Source organism: Anabas testudineus, chromosome 19, assembly GCF_900324465.2.
Source record: "Anabas testudineus chromosome 19, fAnaTes1.2, whole genome shotgun sequence".
Classification (NCBI taxonomy): Eukaryota; Metazoa; Chordata; class Actinopteri; order Anabantiformes; family Anabantidae; genus Anabas; species Anabas testudineus.
In genome coordinates, this window is record NC_046628.1 from 234,019 (window position 1) to 255,632 (window position 21,614).

The window sequence follows — 21,614 nt, forward strand, 5'->3', positions numbered from 1 at the left end:
ACCTTAGGAGGAAAACACGTCTCTGCCTTTTTTTTATTTTGCACATCTGTGTAAAGTGCATTCAATATAGATTTTTTACCAGTCTAAATTATTGACCAATGATATTACTTTGTACATTTTTTATTATTGACATAATGAGCAAGTTATATTGTTATTACCTAAAAATTACCCAGTTATTATCTTAGAATTAACAAACTATGACACCATCTTTACCTGGTTTCTACCCAGGTATTACATTACTTATTACTCAGCTTTAACTTTATTACACCACCATCTCCTTGTTATTTCCTAAATATTACCACAATATTACCAAGCAGTAAATAAAGAGCTACCAGTGCATTTTGACTCATTCTGAACATCCTGAGAGTTGCAGTTATAGTTGTTGCTTAGCCCTGTAATAGCCTGAGCCTGTAAAGGATGTTACTGTAGGCCTACTGTATGTGTGATATCTAACAAATTAATTAAGCTAGAGATTTTATTTAATATATTAATTGTTGCTTTTAACACTGTCTCATGTCGATGCTCATCTTCCTCTCACAATAAAACATGTTGATTGTCTTTCTAACTTTCTGTGATGTTCTGATGTTGAAATACAGGTCTAAATAGAGAGAATACAACTAGGATACTAGCAAAGCTTTGATAAATGGCAATTCTGCTGGTTTGTTGTATGACAGAGTCTTAAATAATATATGATTTAATGCAGTGTGTGTGTGAAAGTGGTTGGTGAGGGTGTCTGTAACCATACCATGTAGCCTAGCAGTGGTGATTTGGGCACGGAGGCTGTTGGCCATCTCTATCAGCTGCTGTTTCTCTCGGCTCAAGCGGGCAATACAGGATGCTGCCTGCTTCAACCTGGTACGCATAACAGGATGGTTGCTTTTTGTATCCTTGACATTGTCAAACATATCACCAGACACTGGACCTGAGGTCAGCTGATGGCGTAAATACAGGTTCTCTTCCTGGAGCTGTCGCACCAAAGCATTCTGGAAGCATTCAGGAAGATTAGATAATCTGGAAAAATCTGGGTTGCTACAGCAGCATACACAATATCTTCCTCTCATTTTACATAACTGTTTAGTCAATTAACCCTGGTACGACTACATTACACGCTTGGACAATGTTATACAGTGATAGTATGCAATAAAAAAAAATCTATTGCTCACATCTGATATTTGTTTGTTAATGCTGAAAAACTGTCCCACAGTCATGGGTCAGCAAGAAATAGATGGGTAGCTTTAAAGGAACAGTATTTAAGACTGGCAGCTCGTTTAAAAGTAGTACTGCAGTATCAATTCAAAATACAGTATTTTTAACTGTATATTATATTTTTAATACATCATTTTACATTTATTTCTGAGATAACACAGTTTTCAGTTATGAAGAAATGAAGTGCCTTACTCAGCGTGAAGAGAAGCCAGTGAGTAGAGAGAGGAGGAGGAGGAGGAGAGAGTGCAAATCCAGCAGCTCCTCCATTGCTGATTTAGCATTGTGGCGCTATCCTGCACTAGTCAGGATAACTTCATTAGTTGTGTGTCTCAAATACTCACTGTCTATACACACACTTAGTATGAATGGCAGTACTTGAAAATTTAAATGACTTAAAATTAGCATTCCTACTGGTATCCATGATAAATTAAAGTTAGCTAACTTTAGCTGAAGCTAACTATTTGTCCATCTTGAAACCTGTTTGGACTGTAAGCGGTTTCATGTCTGGCATCCAATGATTGGACATGTGTTACTGATCAAATGTACAGTTGGCTGTACCACACAGGTCTAAACAGAAACAGAGGTTTCATCCCAGAATGAACTTTTTAAAGAGAATTTACAGGCTGTAGCATTGTTGCCTGACAAGCTAATAGTTCAACTTACATAGTTTCTTGTTGCAGATGACCAATACATCCTGACCAATTTAATACAATAAAAGTATTTTACATATTATTCCTTTAACAGTCACCAAGGGCAATTTTCACAAAGATAGGTTAAACCTAAAATTAGGTGTGTCCAATCTTGGGTAGGTGTGAATTGGGCCTCATCTTTCTGGTTACACACCTAACAATCCACTTTAGGTGATAAGAGGGGTTGGCAGAGGTGTGACTATTACATCCTTCAAAACCTCCCTTCCATTGTTTCACCTAAGGAGCCTATTCAGGCCAAGGGGGAAGTGAAACCAACCTGGAGCATAAATTTGTAGTCTCTAACCAACTATCTTCAGACTGAAAAAGCTACTTGGATGAGTAAGGAAACGTTTCAACCTAACAAGAAGGAAGTTCAGTTGCCATGACTTAATTCCAAATAACTTCACCTGGATGAGTGAAAATCTTCACAGACATATTGCTTTCTTTTAATCCTAAAAGGTTACCCACTAAGCTGGCTAACTTGTAAGTTAGAATTATGTTTCCAAGGTGACACTTAGTGGTTATGTTACAATTCCCCCCTTCGGCCCCTGTCAGGTTGTTCTGTTTTGTTTTTTTTCTGTGTCTCACCCTCCTGCCACACACCCATATATGGACTTCCTCCACTTTCCACTGAACTCCCCGGACTAATTACAGACTCAAGTCACCTGTGCATCACTCTGTTTTAAAAGCACCCCTCAGTCCTCAGTTCAGTGCTGGTTTGTCACCCTGAATTCATTCATGCTGCACACTACTCCTCCACATCTCTGGTCGGTCTGTTCGTTCGTTTGTTTGTCCGTAAGGCACCTGTCTGTTTTTGGTTTGTCTGTTTTGATTTGTTTGGTCTGCGTTTATGCAGTATTTTTAGTCCTGTTAGTTTTGTATGTTTTGTTCCTGTTTGCCTGCCTTGCGCAGTGATTTTGGTTTGTCACTTTGTACATTTAGTTTGTTGGTTTCATGTCCACATTAGTGCATGTTTATTAGTTGGTACTTTGTATGTTTTGTTGGTTCGTCTGTTGCCTGCGTTCCCGCAGCGTTTTGTGTTGATACTTTGTTAGTTTGTGTTAGTTCCCTGTGTCCCCTGCCTTTTGTTAATAAATATATCTTTTTGTTCATACCCGTTTGGTCCCCGTCAGTCCAGTCAGTCAGTTCGTAACAGGTTATGGTGGTGCCGTTTGTCAGTGATATGATTTCTAGTTTGAAATCAAGAATTCAAGTCCTACTTAAGATAGTTAAGAGCCGAATAGCTAAAGGTTACATCTGACTAAAAGAAAAAAGTAGTTTGCTGATGTCCTTCAGTACCTGTTCGACGGTGTCTGTGAGAACAGACTCTCTATGTGCCACTTTGACATCCTGCTCAGTCAAAGCGGAAGCGTTGGCATGTTTCTCTAGACCAGATGATCCACCCAACAAACAAGACAAAAATACAAATTAAAAAGAATGTCCACAAAACCATTAGTTTAGTAAAACCAATACAAATAACATTTCAATCTACCGCATTATTAAGATTCAGTCATTCAGTGGATGTTGTTTGGACAGCCTATATCTACAAACACTAAAAATCACTCTTACAAAATCAGTGCTGATGTTTGCGTAAAGTTGTGAAATTACATGGTTGTTACATCATATTAAAATTAAATATTAACACTACATTAGTTTTCAATTCACACCATATGACATCACCATGAAACATGAGGAAACACTTCTCCCTCAGCCCCCTATCACAGCATTCTAACATCAGACAGCAGACTTTCTCAACTCAGGTTAGAGGTGCTTAGGTGCCAGCTTTGAGGAAGTGTAGCCACAGTACTGACTTGTCTTGTCTAACTAATGACTAATCTCTTTCAGGTTAGGTTGTACTAATATTGTTGCCTAATGCTTGCTGAAGTTGGATTGTTGTTTTTTCTGTATAATGTTATATGTAGTTATATTTTGTTAGACCTTAAACCTTACACTATAACATGCCTTGAGATGACTTTTGTCATGATTTGGTGCTATATAAATAAACTCAATTGAATCTAATTTCTGATAAACAGCAACTCAAAATATTCATCAAATGTTTGAACATTTTAAGAAAAGCTTTAAGTCACACCTGCAATATTGTTTTAACTGACTGGACCTACTAACTCCAATATATACATATTTATAACGTTGGCTATAGCTTTGGGTTTGACATACATTTTCTACTGTATAAATCATGTAATAAACAAGTTATATTTTTTACTATTATATGTTATTTATTTAAAACAAAACCTGCTTTTTTGTTTTGATTGTTATATTAGTGAATATGTGACCATATTTTAAGATATCTGTACACATAAAAGCTTACTACTAAACGTTTTACTGTCATAAGATACCCTTTTGTGTATCGTTTTTTTTTACAACAATATTAAACACTATTAGTTTGATTTAATCCATAACTAAACTCTATCTGAGAAATCAGACGCTGAAACTAAAAAATAAAAAGTTTAGTTTAGCTTGCCCATGTAAATGCAGTAATTAATATGGTTGTTGGAAGATGAAAGTCATCAATTAGGTTTGCATGAAAAAGTGCTGTCCACACCTGCTGGACTGACTTTGGAAGAGCTCTCAGTGGACTGGTCTCGTGTTCCAGTTATCTGAGTTGTTGGAGTGGCACAGGCTCCTTGATGCTGAGAAGCCTGTAGCTGGTCCTGGGGAATGGGTAGGAAATAAGATAAGATAATATAACATTTTATTAATCCCTGAATGGCAAAATGCAAGTCACAGCAGCATATTAAAAATTACCCAGAAACACCAGAATGGAATAAATATAAAATATAGCAGAAAATACAAAATAACAATAGTAATATTGTTAATAATAATAATAATAATGATAATAATAATAATAATAATATACAAGATGGCCAAGGCTCTCCATGTCCTTCCTCATTTGGGTAACCACAGCTCGCAAGATGGTGTTCTGCTCCTGCAGAAGACAGATATCTTCTGAGGGAAGACAGTCTACCTTTAAAGAGGATTCCTGTGTGTAGAAAATCACATATTCAGCTTCACAGAGTAATTTATTCTATAGATTCAAAAGTATTTGCCCTCTTGTTGATTTATTCAGTTTTTGAAGAAAAATTTTAGAACTTATTTAGAACATACAAACTTTATTATTTTTTTTATTTAATTTTTTGCTGACAAATGTACAAACTAAAATTTTTCTTAGTATTTGTTTTCACTGGCCAAACCTAAAAAACTTTTATCTCCCTTCCTGACATTTAAGGGATTTAAGTAAACAATGTAACATCCGCCTTTGAAAATCTCAGTCACATTGCAATGTGTCAAGAAAAATTTTAGCTAGTTAGCTATTTCTGTTTTACAATCAAATATGCTGTCTGCAGGCTGCCTGCCCAAGAAACTCATGTTATCTTGCCTACAACACCAGTTTCCTGATTGGGTATGGTTCCACAACCATTTGCCCAAGGGTGAGAGTTCATTATAAACCCTGGAACCCCCTGATTTTTGGCTTTCCCTTTGTTAATTTTATGCCCTGATTTGGACTCTCTTGATATCTCTGAATCTGGATCTTTCTTGTGATCAGTTTTCAGACCTGACTGTATTTTGGATTGGATGGATATTGGATTTGGACTTTCTGATTTTGGACTATTTCTCTGTATGTGTGCATACAAAGAGGATCTTAATCCTCGGGTGTTGTATTTGTTCCCCTTTCTTAACCTCTGCTTCTCTCCAGTTGCGTCTCTTCCCTTTCCGCAGCAAGTACCTGGAGGACACCAACTCAATTTCCTGCCTTCTAAATACACTTCCTCCCTCTACTCCCGCTGACTTCATTCATTCAGTCCTAAGCCCTCCACCAGTTACTCCCACATGGCATTTCTGGTTGCCATGTTTCCTGTACACATCTCCTCTCTCCTCTTTAGACCCTGCTGTGCATCCCTGCTGGGTGGCTTTCCTATTCCTCAACTGCCTTCTCTGTTTCTACATTTAATTCTTATAACCTGAACCACTTGTGAGTGGCCTTTGAACCAGGTCCACCATCTTCCTCACACATAGTGTAGCGATGTTTCGGTCGTGAACGATTCGTTCAATATGAACGAATCTTTGCTATGACTTGGGATTGATTAGTTCTCTCAGTGAGTGATTCGTTCATTTCCAGTTCATTGCAGTACCTTCTCTCGCCACATGGCAGCAGCTTCATAAGCTCAGTCAGCAGGATAGGAAACAGAAATGACTTGTTCACAACTCACTCAACTTTGAGTCTTTACTCAGCTCCTCGTTCTTTTGTCAAGTGACAGCTGAAGCTCCTATGGAGCTGTGGACTGAGAAACAAGGAAATAAATGATGTCTGATATCTGATGGTCATTTATTTGTCAACTGACGCCCGACAGACATTATTTATTCATAGAATCATATTTAATTAGTGGTCTTTGATTCTTGTAGATGTGTGTAGTGATTTTGTGTAAATAATGTAAATTATGTTTGTACATCAATACTTTCGAAAATTATAAACATGTTAATTGTGCTATTCTCTTCCATAAAATAATAAAATGTAACATTATTGATAACAACAACAATAACATCATTAATAATAATAATAATGATAATGTCGCGTTTCGGACACAGTAAATGCACCATGTAAATATTTTCGGGAACTTGTTACTTGTTGCTTTAAAAGTCTCACTCCTTATCCTAATAAGTTTACAGCAGTACACTGGTTCACTGCTCTCTTCATCGTTCTCGTTCATCGTTCTCAGCTCAGTTCACTGTGTTCATTGTGGTCTCTCGTTTATTTATCAGGTGACAGCTACAAAGTCACTGCCGCGCTTTTAAACAACATATCAGGGAGGATGCAGGAACACAAGTCACTTTATTGTGGTGTGTATTTGCTTTCCCTATGTTTTCACATGGTGTATTATAATTTGTCAGCTGAACAAACCATGTTGTCTTCTCTATATAGTGTCTGAGAACCGCGGCCATTTTTATATCGCCCACTAGATGGTTACACCGCAACCCGCTGTAAAATGAACGAAATGATTCGTTCAATTTACAGTTCGAGACTCACGGATCTGAGTCAGTTCAAAGACTCGTTTTTCCCACCTCTAACATAGTGTAAATCACATCTCACCCAAGTCCTTCACATTATATGTGAGTGGCATCAGTACAATACATGTTCAGAAATGTTGTTTGTGTTCATTTATACATGAAAAGAAAGAAAAGTTCACCATACATGTTTAAAGACCCATTAAATGGTTGACAAATAGTGATCGCAGACTGGTCAGGCCAGCGACTGTGCCATAGGTGAAGAGTTGTTTACTTCGATTTGTTTAATATGTTACTGCATATTAGTCTAGCAGTGCAAGGTGGATGTATTCACCTGTACTGCCTGGTCTCTCTCTGCTTGAACAGAATGTAGTAAGACAGTCAATTCATGCAGCTCTAGTTCCTTCTCCTTCAGCTCTGCTTTAGCCTGTAGACCAACATAAAACCTGTATTAGAATCATTCTCACTTACAGTACATCATGGTCCTTTACCTTATAAATTCATAAAGAGAACCGAACAAAACCCAGCAATCCCACTTTAGCAAGCACTGGGCAACAGTGGAAAGGAAAAACTCCCTTTACGGAAGAAACCTTCAGCATTTTCAGGCTCAGGGTGGGATGACCATCTGCCTTGACCAGTTGGGGAGAGTGTACAGTAGAGAGACAAGAGCATAGGAGACAAGAACAAGGAACAGATAGGACATGATCAGGGAGAATGCCAGCAACTTCCTTGTGCATCCAGCCATCGGGAGCTGGAACATTTAGTCTCCTCCCATGATAAGGACTTAGAAGCAGGATAGATAGAGGGTTAGATAAAGCAGTTCTTGTCAGAATTAATGCTGTGATCTCGTCGACAGGACTATATGGGCTACACTGGAATACTGGGCTTATTAGTTCATTGAGACTGAAACCCACCTACAAATCACTTACTGGTAACACATAAGAATGCCTGCCACTAATCAAATGCTAGTGGGTACAAAAGAGATAAGTGTTTTAAGTTAACTCAAGGTTGGTATTGGTAAGTTTAACTCAAGTACCTTGTGGTTGTGAAAGGATTAAATTGTCAATAACTTGAACATATTTGTACACTGTTACATATACATAATAATAATAACTGATACTTTTTTATTCCCTTGGGGAAATTCTTGTGGACAGGCACCAAGGTTTCAGGTTTCAATGTCTGACAATATAAAACCTTGCCCTCCTCAAGGCTTCAGGTTTCTTGTTTGGGAGTGTGCTTGTGATCTCACAAGGGTAAGAATTAGTAGATCTCAATGGCAACCTTGGCAAGAAAGGGGATGGTCACAGAGCTACTATCACAGAGGAATTGGGGTTAAGTGTGATGTGAGGTAGCATGCAAAGTATGGGAACTAATGCCTAGTAATCTCTGTCTTCACAGGCTGCTTCTTGGGAGGTGAAATGTCACCTCTCCAAAGGGGAAGAAGCCTGATCTAGCGCTGTATAAAAAGCACAATGGAGCACCTCTGCAGAAGCGTTTTAAAGTGCAGTGTAAAAAGGGGGACACCTTCTCACCAATAAGGTGGTGTTTCTGTATAAAAGGAGCTAAAGTCACATGAAGGACACGGACATTGAATACAGTTTGCAGAGGGTCATTGAGTAAACTATGAGATGCTAACCATGTCTCTAGCCTGGGTCAGGTCTTGTATTAGCTGCTCATTGGCAAGGTAGTGTTTGGCCTTGATGTCCTCACAGTGTCTCTGCCACTCCAGCTCGATCTTGACTCGTGTCTGTTCTAAAGTCATCTCTCTCTTCAAACCAGCACTCAGCTGTTGCTTGTACCTGTAACACACAAACACACAACATATCTGTACCCCGGAGTATTAAGCATTGATAGAATTTTCATGATTTGTCTACAACATTATGATCAATTTGATATTTAATCTATTTTTTTTATTTATTATTTTCTTTACTCTCAGCTTCAATTTAAGAACAAAAATGTTAGGATTGCAAAAATATTTGGAGAAATTAATATCATAAAATAAATTGCCAATTGTCCGAGATCAATAGGCATTGCAGGATCCTGGAGTTCTTTCTATGGTGATGCTATGCCAGGCTTGCTTGACTATTTGCAAGTATAATATATGCTCAATTTGACTGAGATCCCTGACTCTGCCATTGCAAAAAATTATATTATTTACCTTTAAAAGTTTGTATGTATTTGCTGTATTCTTTCATTCATTGTCTAGCCGAACTTCAAAGCTCAGCCCAGTGTATGTTGAAGCGTTTGGTTGAATTTGAACAGATATAATAGCCCTTAACAGTGTTCACATCCTTCCACTTTTGTCAGCAGTCACATCATTAGTGAAGAATAAAATACATAAGAAATTTTTGTTATTCCTACACCGTACTATATCTTTGAGCTAAAGTTAAAGCACATCCCTTGTTTAAAGCACAAATGTCTTACTGGCATTGTTCCTTGCATACAAATATTCCTCCTAGTTCACTGTCTCTCTTCTTCTTGACGATATTATACATCAAATATGATTAATTCCCCAAATAATTTGCAATTTTATGCTGACAGATTACTCTTAATTTGCTAAGTCTGTAGTTATGCCTATATACAGTATGATTTAATTAACACTCTCTGTCTGAGCCTCTCCACTCTCTGCCACTAATTACCTGATCAGCCTCACCTGTGCACAAGCTAGTCCTTCTTAAACAGGTCTGCAGCCCACACCAACCTGTCAGATTGTGCCACTTGGTTGCAGAAGCCACTCTCCAGCCATTTGAACCCGTCTACCTGTTCATTACCTCTGCTCTGGATCTTCTCAGTCTACACTGTTTTTAGTTCACTTACCATGTGCTCTCTGTTCATTCACTTCCTAACTTGCACCTATACAGCTCAGTTTGGCCCAGACTCCATTACTCAGCACCTCCTGCTCAAGCAACTGCATTCCCTGGCCCTGCTTGCCGCTTTCTCCTAACGTTACCTCCCTCGGGTCTTCACTCACCAGGTCACCCAGGACTTCATTACCAACCCACAAATGCTTTAGAAATATAATAGTTAGTTATTGCCTGTTATGCCACTGGCATGTAGGGCAGCAACAAATGTCCTCCACTCATGTTTGTTGTATGTTCTGTGCCAGCTTCTGGATGGTACCCCAAGTGAAGAATACTTCTACTAATCTACTAATCTACTTCATCTCACTCAAATGTCTTGTTTTAACCAATCCAAGCCTATCCTGTCCTCATTGAGCCTGGTTGAGATAAAACCTTACAGTAGTTTTTAACATATTGGTAAACCCCCTCCTTACTTCTGAAAGTCTTTCTGGAACTTTCTATCTAATAATAATATCTAATAATGATACTAAATGTTGGCCAGTTATCTGCATTAGTTGTGAGATGTTCTACACTAGCATTAAGAATGAGCAGATATCTGGTTATCAATTTGCAATTTCAATTTGCATTCTGTTTTCATTTTTATATAGTCATCCTATTTTTGGAAAAAGGGTTGTATCACCTTCAAATGCCTTACTTGTGACCTCCATGTTTTCTTCAGAATAAGTAAGTCTATTCTTGGTGCTGAATCGTTATTACCAGTCTCTTCCTTTTAATCTTTTTGTTATTAATTTCTCCCTATTACCTCCCAATTCCCTCCCTGCTCCTTTCCTGCTCACTTCTAATTTTGGTTTCTCTCTTCTGTAGAGTGATCATCTTTGCATCTTTGACTAACATCTCAGAGAAGACATGTCAGGTGTACTTGTTCCAGCCAGACTGAAGTCTTAGGAAAACACACACACAATAACACAGGTTCCCTGGTTTATAGGAATTTGAATTAGGTTTTTTTTTTTTTTTTTTTTAAATCTTTTTAGCAATTTTCAATGTTAATCAATGTCAGACTCACCTCTGAATTATCTGATCTTGCTGTTCAATGGCCTCCTGCCTGTCTTCCTGTAGGCAGCATGCCTGTGCAGCCAAAACCTCTATTCTGTTCTGTAATTGGACAATTTGTTTTTCAGCTTTCTGTAGCTCTTCTGTGTGGGACTGATGCTGAGCCTCCATCTGCACATCACACTGTTTCAGAGCCTGGACCAAATCTTCATACCTTTACAGATACAGTTCAAAAACAAAAAAGACATTTGCACATTGTGAAACCTTTTGGTTTAATGCACAGCTGATTTAAATTTTATGCAATGGGGTTAATAAATGAGAAACAGGCACATGCAACAGATTTGAGATTGCTTTTCAATTTTTTTTGGCCCACTGGAGAGACCAAATATTAAAAACAATTAAGATTAGTTGACTGTAATAGTTTAACATTTAGTTCAACCATGAAGACAAAAGGACACTCCCAGCAACTCAGAGAACAGGTCATCAAAAGCACAAGTGACGGGATGGATACAAACAAATCTCCAAAGCACTGAACTTCCCCCGGAGTAAAATCCATTATCAAGAAATTCCGTTAACCATTCAGGTTGAGTTCCATCCACTAGTAGCTTGTTAATTTGGGCCATCAGGTGCTCATGGAGTGAGGTTACCTTCTTTAGCCAGTAGGCATGGATCATGTCAGGACTTGGTGCCGTCCAGTTCTTCATACCCGAGACCCTCTCTTGGATGTCTGCCATTGTGATGGTTACTGGATGTTGTTCAGGAAGGTTGCTGTGGTCTGCTCTCAAGTCCACCAGCCACTGGGCATTGCTGTCATGTGATGCCTCCTTCTCCAGTATTCTTCAGTCTCCAGCCTTGGTGGGTCTGCTCTCATGTTATTACCCTGCCACTGTGAGTACACCTTGGATGCCTCAGTGGAGAACATCCTGTTTATTCTCCTGCAATTGTGATAGTTGGCTAACTTCTCTCCGTGTTGTCTTGATCTTAGCCTCCAACCACCGTTTCCGTGGAGGATACTGCACCTTTGGCTTGTGTTGATCTTATAGCCAAGTACCTCAAGGATCACAGATGCTGTGCTTTATATCAGCTGATTGGTCTCAGTTGGTATTGTCTGTAGTGCTGCGTTCACATCTTCTAGCAGACTTTGAGAAGGTACTTCACTTATTCTTGGTAACCGGCCTCGGGGGCTCCAGGTGTCCATCTTATCCATGATGTTCAATCTTAGGTCAGCTGCTCTTGCATTAAACTCTGTTATTATTATTGGGGCTTGGAACCCAATCTCTGACTATGGGGAGGATGGTTATAATAGCTCCCCGCTGACATGTCGTCCTGGCTCCCCCTTGCCGTAGCATTTGTGTTGTACCTCATCAATCTCTATTTGTGATATCAGGTGTTTCTTGGGGATATTAGAGCGCTGTGCTACTAGTTGTTTCGGTCATTTCAAGTAAGCTTCAGAAGTTCTCTACAGAGATGGCGTCATTTAACCCCTCGATGTCTAAGTGGTGCCCTGCGAACTACTTGGCTACATAGAAAATTGGATTAGAGGAGTTGGCATCCATTTTGCTTCCTGCTGTTTTTTTCTCTCTCCACTCTCCACAAATGGTAAATGGTCTGCACTTTTATAGCGCTTTTCTACCTAACTGGTACTCAAAGCGCTTTTAAACTGCATCTCATTTACCCATTCACACACACACACACACACTCACATGCCAATGGCAGAGCTGCTATGCAGCTAATCCGACTCACCAGGGGCAACTTGGGGTTCAGTATCTTGCCCGAGGATACCTTGGCATGTGACACGGCACATTGGCATCGAACCACTGATCCTATGATTGGCAGACAACTGCCCTACCTATTGAGCCACAGCCCGCCCTAGCCACCCCTAACCACACCTGACAAGCAGTCAAGGCAGATGGCTCACCCCGAGCATGGTTCTCTTGGAGGTTTCACCCTCCAAGTGGTGGCTGTGGCTCAATAGGTAGAGCAGTTGTCTCCCAATCATAGGATTGGTGGTTTGATTCCTGGCTGCCAAGTGCCAAGTGTCCTTGGGCAAGATACTGAACCCCAGTATGTGTCTGCTTGTGTGTGCAAATGGGTGAATTAGATGCAGTGTAAAGTGCTTTGAGTACCAGCTAGGTAGAAAAGCGCTATATAAGTGCAGACCATTTAGAGAGGAGAGGCTTGGAGATGGAGTTGCAAACCTTTACATCTGTTATCATCGGGTAACTTCTGTAGAGACATTGTTATACCTACAAATTCTGTGCACTGTTTCCTAAATAAACCCTGGATCACTAGTGAGATCAAGGCTACCCTTAACCAGAAAAAGGAGGCATTTAAAGATGGAGACAAAGAAAGGCTTGAACACGTCCAAAATGAGATGAAGATAAAGGAAACTGATGCAGGTTAAAGAGGAATACAAAAAATAAAAAATAAAAAAAATAGAAAGAAACTTATAACAGAACATCAAAGTGTGGAGGGGAATTAACAACTTTACTGTCTACCAAAAATACAAACAACAACCAGGCACTAGTGGCTAATGTCAACAGAGTCAATGAGCTTAACAGGTTTGACGCTGCTAGAAAAGCAGCCTGGCCTGCCACAACCCCTCCTTTCTCCTCAATTTCCCCTCCTCTATCTACTTCAACCCCTCTTCCTACACCTGTGTGCAACTCCACCCCTGCAGCTCTCTCCATCACATGAACAGGCTCCAACATCTGTCACAGTTATATGGTGGAATGAGCTGCCTATCTCTGCACGCTCAGCCACCTCACTTGCAATCTTTAAAAAACTGCTGAAAACAGAACTCTTCCGCATCTTCCTTTGCACTTGAAACAGAAACACTTTTTGATAGCACTTTGCTTTGATGTTGTTTCTTCTTGACTTAGATTTTGTTTGCTTGCCTTGTTCCTCACTTGTAAGTCGCTTTGGATAAAAGCGTCTGCTAAATGACTAAATGTAAATGTAAATGTAAAAAGTTATAAGGACTGTGCCGTGGGAAGGCAGTGGGCCCAGATAGTGTATATCCTAGGCTGCTTAAGTAAGACTGTGCTGCTCAAATATGTGAGCCTCTACAGACGATCTTCAACATCAGTCTACAATTGAGGAGGTTCCCAGCTATGTGGAAAACATCTTGTATTGTTCCAGTATATAAAGTGTCCAGCTGAACTAAATACCTATAGGCTGGTACCTCTCACATACCGCATTATGTTGAATACTGGGGCTCCAGAATTTGTGGTGTGGACATTGAAGTGGTGCCAACGTACAAATATCTAGGTCTGCATCGGACAATAAGTTGGTCTATACGTCGACCCAGAAAAGCTCGTTATATGAGGAGGATAACAGGAAGGCCATTCACCTATGGATCCCTAGAAATCAGGTGCTACTCTGGACAACTTGTTCCTGAGAAGTTACAAAGGTTACCACTGTGCTGTGGAGCTCTGCAACAGATGTCTTAACCATTAAAGACATGATCAACGACCTAAAAACTTTTGCTGCCTCTATGCGAGAGAGATTAAGCAAAAGGCTTTTATATCCGTAAAGAGGAAGCTATGGGAGTCCAAAGTGAGATACACATTTGCTTACCTGGCCACATTATGGTTTAAATGGAAAGGGAAGAACCTGAGCTTCACCACAGCACCAGTGGCTGACACATTCATCAACGACCAGGTGCAGAATAAAAGAACAGTGAGAGGGAGGATTAAATATGCACGATGGATTATAAAATTATGGACATATCATAGACATTGTAATTTATGGGATTAGGTCGGGGTTCTGACTTGGACACTGATTTTAGTGTCTTGTCTAAGGACACCTCAGCAAGTAGCCAGAAGGAACTGAGAATCGAACCACTCACCCTGGGATTCGTAGGCGACTGCTGTACCCCCGAGCTACTGCCGCCCCAGTAGCTCAGGCTATTTTCACTTTCACTTTTTCAAACACGGAGACATGTCCAAATACACCTCAGAGACCCTTAAGCTGTTCTTAGCTGTCCACCCATCCTCTTCTCCGGGGCAGGTAAAGGATAGTATGCCCTACCCTTGTATTGGTTACTATGACTCAATAACATCTTACTGTTAATAATTGTTATTCCTTGCTTCTAACATCAGCCTTTGCACCCTTGCAAGACTCCTTCATTTTCACTGAATTAGACCTATGAAATGCCTACAATCTGCTGCGTATTAAGGAGGAGAAGTACTTGGTCATGCCTTTTGGCTTGACCAATGCTCTGGTCGTTTTCCAGACTCTCGTCAATGATGCTTTGTAAGACATGCTGAATAAATCTGTCTTTGTATAACTGGACAAAATTTTAATCTTCTCCCGTTCTGAGACCAAACACATCACCCACGCAGAGCTATTTGTCAAAGCAGAAAAGTAAGAATTTCACAAACCCACAGTCCAGTTGCTCTGGCTCATCATCTCTGTGGGTAGAATTGAGATGGACCCGGCCAAGGTCCAAGAAGTCCTCTCCTGGCCTAAGTCTAAAATCATAAGGAAGTCCAGAAACTTTAAGGCGTTGCCAACTTCTACAGGTAATTTTGTACAAGGTTTCAGTGCCATTGCCTCACCCCTGCACATCCGTAAAATAATTATAATCAGTTCCATTGGTCTACTCAAGCCGAGCAGGCTTTCACAAGACAAAAACAATTTTTGCAAATTACAAATTCACTTTCAAGTTAACAACACAACAACAACAACCACAACAACAACAACAACAAAAGGAGCAGATCTACCCACAAATACTATAATAAACTGCTATCTGGATAAACAAAAGAAGAAAATTTACTTTAAATCTCTGAAAAATCCATTCCATTCAATATAACTTAGTGAGACTATGCAAACTTCAGATGAACTTCAGATTGAAATATGGAGCGACACTTACACTGACCAATATATATTTTCACATACAAATGGGCACATCAATATTTTTTTTAAGATCAACATGAAAAATCCCAAACCTACACTTTACACATATAGAAACACAGAATTATAATTGGAATACATATACAAATATACACAAGCATGTATGGAGTGTACCTGTCTTTGACAGCAGCTAGGTTAGATATCTCCTGGTCTCTATCATGCAGCTGAGTTTGTATCTGCAGACAACATTCCTCAGATGCTTTGAGAGCCTGTGTGGCCCGGAGATAAGCCTGGTAGTAAATTTCAGTCTTTTTAGACAGCAGATTCACCTGGACAAGGACATACACACATATAGCAACAAATGAGGATGACAACAATGGGTAAAAGAGAGACCAGCATGTCAGAGGTCAGCAAGAAAATCTGTATTTTTGTATTTACGTAGTAACAAAAAATAAACATAGAAATATAAAAACAAAACTTTAACCCATTACTTTAAACTGCAGCAAAATATTCACATACCAATGCATTTAGTGCATATGTATAATTTTAATAACTTTTTTACAGAATTTACATATGTTCACAATAACCACATTATGCTGCATTTCAGGTCTTTAGTTTACACTCTCACTACTCTCATGAAGTTGGCTACCAGCAAATTATAAAATATTAACATGTGTATATATATATATATATATATATATGTGTATACCATCTACATTAACCTGTGAGATTAATGTCGGTTGAAAGTGGATTCAATGAGGCACTATTGTCTGCCCTGTCCTCTCAAAAAGATAATTAACTTTTATCCCATAATTATCACTTAGCATCTCATAATTATAAAATCGAGTCTCCAATTCTTTTTTTTTTTTACTTATTTGCGTAATATTGGACTTTCTTACTTTTTCTGAATTTTCTATTTTGTAAATATAAAGTTTACCTATGTTGCGTGGTTACTCTTCTCACCTTGAGATTATGAGACAGTAGCACAGCATGCATCTCATCAATTTTCAAGCTGAACTCATGCTTCCGCTGTCTGAGCTCACTATCAAAAGATGCGGTCATCTCCTGATGGCCAGATGAAAAGGAATTGGAATGTTACGTGTATAATTTGTAGATTTGTTAATTTTTTATTAGTTAAAATACATGCAGCTGTATTTTCCAAGCAGTGACATAGTAGATAGGGAACAGGTTAAAGGAAAATTAGCCAAACAGAAGGAGTAAGAATCTTCCTGTGTCAGATAGCAATATAATATAGAGAAAAACATATTCACACATAGAATGAATCAACAGATTTTGTTTTGTTTGTCAGACAGTAGAAACTCTGTTTTATTTGATTTGCATAATCTCTATAAACTGTCATTAGGGGAACTGATGTGTAACTAATCTAAGTGTTGCTGAGAGACATTTTCAATTATCTAACTAGTGACATATGCAGACACAACACTGATGAACTTTATTTAAACAGATAAACTTTTATGTGTCTGCTCATCTGATAGACCAATACAGTATATGGGAACACCAGTCAGGGTCAAAGTAAGAGCTCTTTTGTCTGGGTTCATCCTAAAGGTCTACTGTTGAACTCATCTGAATGTTTGGCTACCCTTGCAGTTATTTTGGGCCTGCAGACTTCATGGTTCTCAATGCTACAGTGCCATGAGTTGTAACAGAAGACTGTGTGACATACTATAGCTGTGTGTGCATACATGTCAGTAGCTTATTCTGTTTTAAATTCTGTCATATTAATACATAGTTTATTCTGAGAAGAATTAGCAGAGATTCTCAGTCATCAGTGTTATATTTCCAAAAACCACTATGTGGACTTGCTTGAGATCTTGATGTTTTTCCTCTCATCTACAAACGTTCTTCAAACATTGTAAAGCTGTTCACCCCCTGAGGGTTGTTAAGGTCACATCTAGGTCATCAACCCACCACTTGCAGGGGCACATGTGTTGTTATCTTTGTGTGAGTCGAGGTGTAAATGGTTGCATTGCATAGACCACTTGCTCTGTTAAGTGATACCAAAATTAAAATGAAGATTAAAACAGTATTAGAAGAAGAATTGGAACCAATGCCCTCTTCAGCTGATTGGCTGGAAAAAATACTTTTTCACTGGTTTCCCCAAAGCAGAAATGCTTGTTTTAAAACATTGTTTCAGAAGACAGTGAGAATGTATAAGTGGAGTCAGTTGAAAATAGGGAGAGAGTAGAACTGAGCTAGATTACCATTTCTCCATTTTTGTAACTATACATACTATACCATACATTTTACTGCTGTTAGGTCATGCATTTCCTAAAAAGTTGGGGTTAAGGTTTCTTTTTTTAGTTTTTTTTTTGTCATATTTCCCTACTTCAAGGTGATGAACCACAAATTCTTTGTGTTTGATCCATAAATAAAAGGTTCTAGACTCAAAACATAAATTTTAAAATAGAGGTGATAGTTTATGACACATCATCAGTCACTTACAGTACAATGCAGTCCACCCCTCCTCAGGCAGTTTAATAACCATTCACAATGTGACCATAAAAATACAAAAGTCTGTGTAATAACAGGAAGTAACAACTGATTAAGATAGATGAGAGATCAAATGTCTTCAGGAAAATCAAGCAAGTTGAACAAATAGAACATCTGGTAAAGTATTAATATTATATTATGTGCTATATAAAGATAGAAGACAAAATAAGCTTCTAATCATATGCATAAAAGTGTATGTCATGTTTGTTTACCTGTCTCTGCAGGATCAACTTTCCTTCCAGCTCTTCTATTCTGCGCTCCATATCCCATTTTGTCCTCTCATATTTCTCCATTTGCTTTTGAATTTCACCAGCCAAAGAGCTACAATCCAGTCACACACACACACACAGTCACAGTACCATACCACTTATTAAATACATAAACGTTTTTAGATTCCAGTTGAAAAGCACAGCAATGATTGAATAATGAAAAGGTTTTAGTACCGAAGCTTAAGCCTGACACTTAGACCTTTACCACACTACTTGTAAGTTAAAAATTAAAAATTACGAAAAGCTAAACTTAGCACAAAATTCTGTAATGTAAGATAAGGATTGTCAAGGGTTCTTGTTTTGTTACATATATGTTTTGTCGGTATAAAGATATTTATTTAATAATATGTTTAAGATGGTTGGCTAGGTACAGAAAACTAAAACAAACAATTGGACTCACTAATTGAGTGAACTGACTTTAACTTCCCCCTTGAATTTCCACCTTATAGTGGTAGAAGGGTTTGCATGCCTGAATGACCCCAGGAGCTATGTTGCTGGGGGCTTAAAGGCCCTTGGTAGGGTCTCCCAAGGCAAATGTGTCCTGGGTGATGGGCCAGACCAAGAGCAGTTCACAAACTCCTTTATGATGAGAGTACTCATCTCCACCCTCCACCCTGGAGCCAGGCCTGAGTTTGGGCACGACAATGTTGGACTCCATGGTTTTCTCTAGGACCCCTTCCCAATCTGACCAGTAAATCAAGTTGACCTGCCCAATGGGAGGGGGTAGTCTGGCTCACCTCCATGCACAGCTTGGGCTCTGGAACCCAACTCCTTCAGAGAGGTTGGAATTGTGTTGGAATTTTCCCCAGTGGATGAGAGAGTTGCTTCCCTGCACCTTCGAGTAACAACCCGGCTTTCTTGGGGTCTGTCATCGCACATGTGGGCAATGCGAATTTGACCTGGAGGAATATGACTGGGAGGAACAGCTTCCCCGATGTGAACCTGAGCAAGGTTCTGTCATTGGACTCCTGTGCAAGTTACCGCTCGTCTATAATGAACCAGGACACCCTTTTTGGCCTTGTTGACCTCAACTGGGGACATTGTCAGACGTTGGAAGGAGTAAGGATCTCCTCAACTTCAACTCTCCAGGCTGAAGTCACTGATTTAGTCAGTAAGCTCCTCAGTGGCAAGGCATCGGGGGTGGATGAGATTCGCCCTGAGTACCTTTATTCTCTGGTTGTTGTGGGGCTGTCTTGGCTGACACGACTTTGCAACATTGAGTGGCAATCAGGGGCAGTGACTCTGGACTGGTAGACTGGGGTGGTGGTACCTCGTTTTAAGAAAGGGAACCAGAGACTGTGTTCCAACCAATGATTCATTTTGTCTACTTTTAGAAACTGAATTGAGAAAAAAACTATAATTGTTGTGCATAAATGCCAGCTATATGTTCTGGTTCTTGTTTTTTTTTTCTCCACTCTTCCTTGAAAAGAATGTAGCTGAGACAGTGTGCCAGGTCACTGGTTACAGATAAATTTGGCATGCCAGCCAGGAGGAATATATAGTGCCTGTAAAAAGTATTCACCCCCTTGAATGGTTCATACTTTTATCAACATTATATATCAATCGAGGTTAATAAAAGTTGAGTATAATTTTAATCTGTAAGGTCTTAAGCCTTACACTGTAAAGTGCCTTGAGATGACATCTGTTGTGTATTGGCGCTATACAAATAAAATTGAATTGAATTGAATTGAACTGAATTAATGTAAATTAATTAAAATAATGTAAGGTAAAATCAGTGTTTGCATTAATATTTATTCATTCTTCATTAGCTTTGTGTCTTCTCTCTCCTGTAGTTGTGTTTCCTTCTCTCTGTCTCCCTTTTTCTCTGTACTTTTCTGCAGGTATGCTTCAGAACCTGCCCAATGTTCTTGCTGCTTGTTGATGTTTTTGTTGCCTGCTGTTCTTTTCTCTCTCCTCTATCCACTCACCCCAACCGGTCGAGGCAGATAGCCACCCTTTATGAGCCTGGTGCTGCTGGAGGTTTGGGAGTTTTGCCTCTCCACTGTTGCCTAAAGCTTGCTCAAATGGGATTTTTGTGTTTTCTATATAATTATTTGTATAATTATACTCTTAGGTAAGATCTTAAACCTTGAGATAACTTCTGTTGTGAATTGGCACTACAAATAAAACTGAATTGAATTGAATTGAATTGAAATATTCACCCCCTTTAAAATGACTGGCCTAATCCAACAGAGGTCCAGATATTTGGTGCTAGTAGTCCCATAATTAGTGAAATGGGGATCACAGTAGCGCACAGGAGTGCAGTAAATGTCTCTCAAATGATTGCAGTATAAACACACTTGTGTCTAGAAGGTCCAGTCACTGGTTATTCAGTATTCCTGGCTACCATTACACAATGAAGACAATAGAACACTCCCAGCAACTCAGAGAATAGGTCATTGAAAAGTATAAATCAGGGAATGGATACAAATAAATCTCCAAGACACTGAACTTCCCCTGGAGTTCAGTAAAATCCATCATCAAAAAAAGGAAGGAATATGGCACATGTCTAAATCTGCCTGGAACAGGCCATTCACACAAACTGAGTGACCGTGCAAAAGGAGAGTAGTGACAGCAATCACTTACACACAGATGAACACTCTGAGGGAGTAACAAGCTTCAGCAATTGAGATAGGAGAGACTGTACATACAACTGTCGCCCGGGTTCTTCACCAGTCAAAGCTTTATGGGAGAGCGGCAAGGAGAAAGCCACTGTTAAAGAAAACTCATGTTAAATCACGACTTGAGTTTGCCAATAGGCATGTGAAAGGCTTCATGTTTAAGTGGAACGGGGTTCTTTGGTCTGATGAAACCAAAATGGTGTTTTTGGCCAATAAAAAAGTAATGAAATGTAGTATCTGCTTAAAGTGTGGCTACGGCCACATAGCAAGACAGTTTAAAAACCCTTCAAAGAAGTGGATCTGGTGGATCAGAAACAGTTAAATGCAGGACAGAAAGAATGTTAGAACAAAAATGGCCATTTAAACTGGACTCGTCGCAGTGGAGGGACTGTCTGAACCCATCCTTCAAGGTGCCAGTCCTGGTGAAAAACAGGACTAAGACCAAAACTCATTCATCCCTCTGACTACAGGCAGTCCGCCTTCACTTTAATGAACTTCAAGTTGCCAACATCATACATAAATCGGAAAACCCCTTGTCTCCGGTTGTGTGTCAATTATCGCAAACTTAACAGACAAACCTTCCAAAATGCA

The 21,614-nt window shown here is 39.3% G+C and overlaps 1 protein-coding gene across 3 annotated transcripts in view; it reads right to left on the bottom strand.

The window, feature by feature from the left end:
• Nucleotides 1-21,614, bottom strand: part of ccdc57 (coiled-coil domain containing 57) — a 47,615-nt gene that overhangs the window by 16,492 nt on the left and 9,509 nt on the right. For 2 of the 3 annotated variants that reach the window (XM_026350541.1, XM_026350542.1), the window contains 11 exons: nt 18,346-18,454; nt 16,586-16,687; nt 15,797-15,951; nt 15,151-15,240; nt 10,779-10,979; nt 8,551-8,713; nt 7,249-7,341; nt 4,771-4,893; nt 4,456-4,564; nt 3,195-3,280; nt 746-983 (listed from right to left, as the gene is read on the bottom strand). In XM_026350541.1, the coding sequence (XP_026206326.1) occupies nt 746-983; nt 3,195-3,280; nt 4,456-4,564; nt 4,771-4,893; nt 7,249-7,341; nt 8,551-8,713; nt 10,779-10,979; nt 15,151-15,240; nt 15,797-15,951; nt 16,586-16,687; nt 18,346-18,454 (1,469 nt within the window). The remainder of the gene's footprint in view (nt 1-745; nt 984-3,194; nt 3,281-4,455; nt 4,565-4,770; nt 4,894-7,248; nt 7,342-8,550; nt 8,714-10,778; nt 10,980-15,150; nt 15,241-15,796; nt 15,952-16,585; nt 16,688-18,345; nt 18,455-21,614) is intronic. The other variant, XM_026350543.1, reaches the window with a different exon arrangement.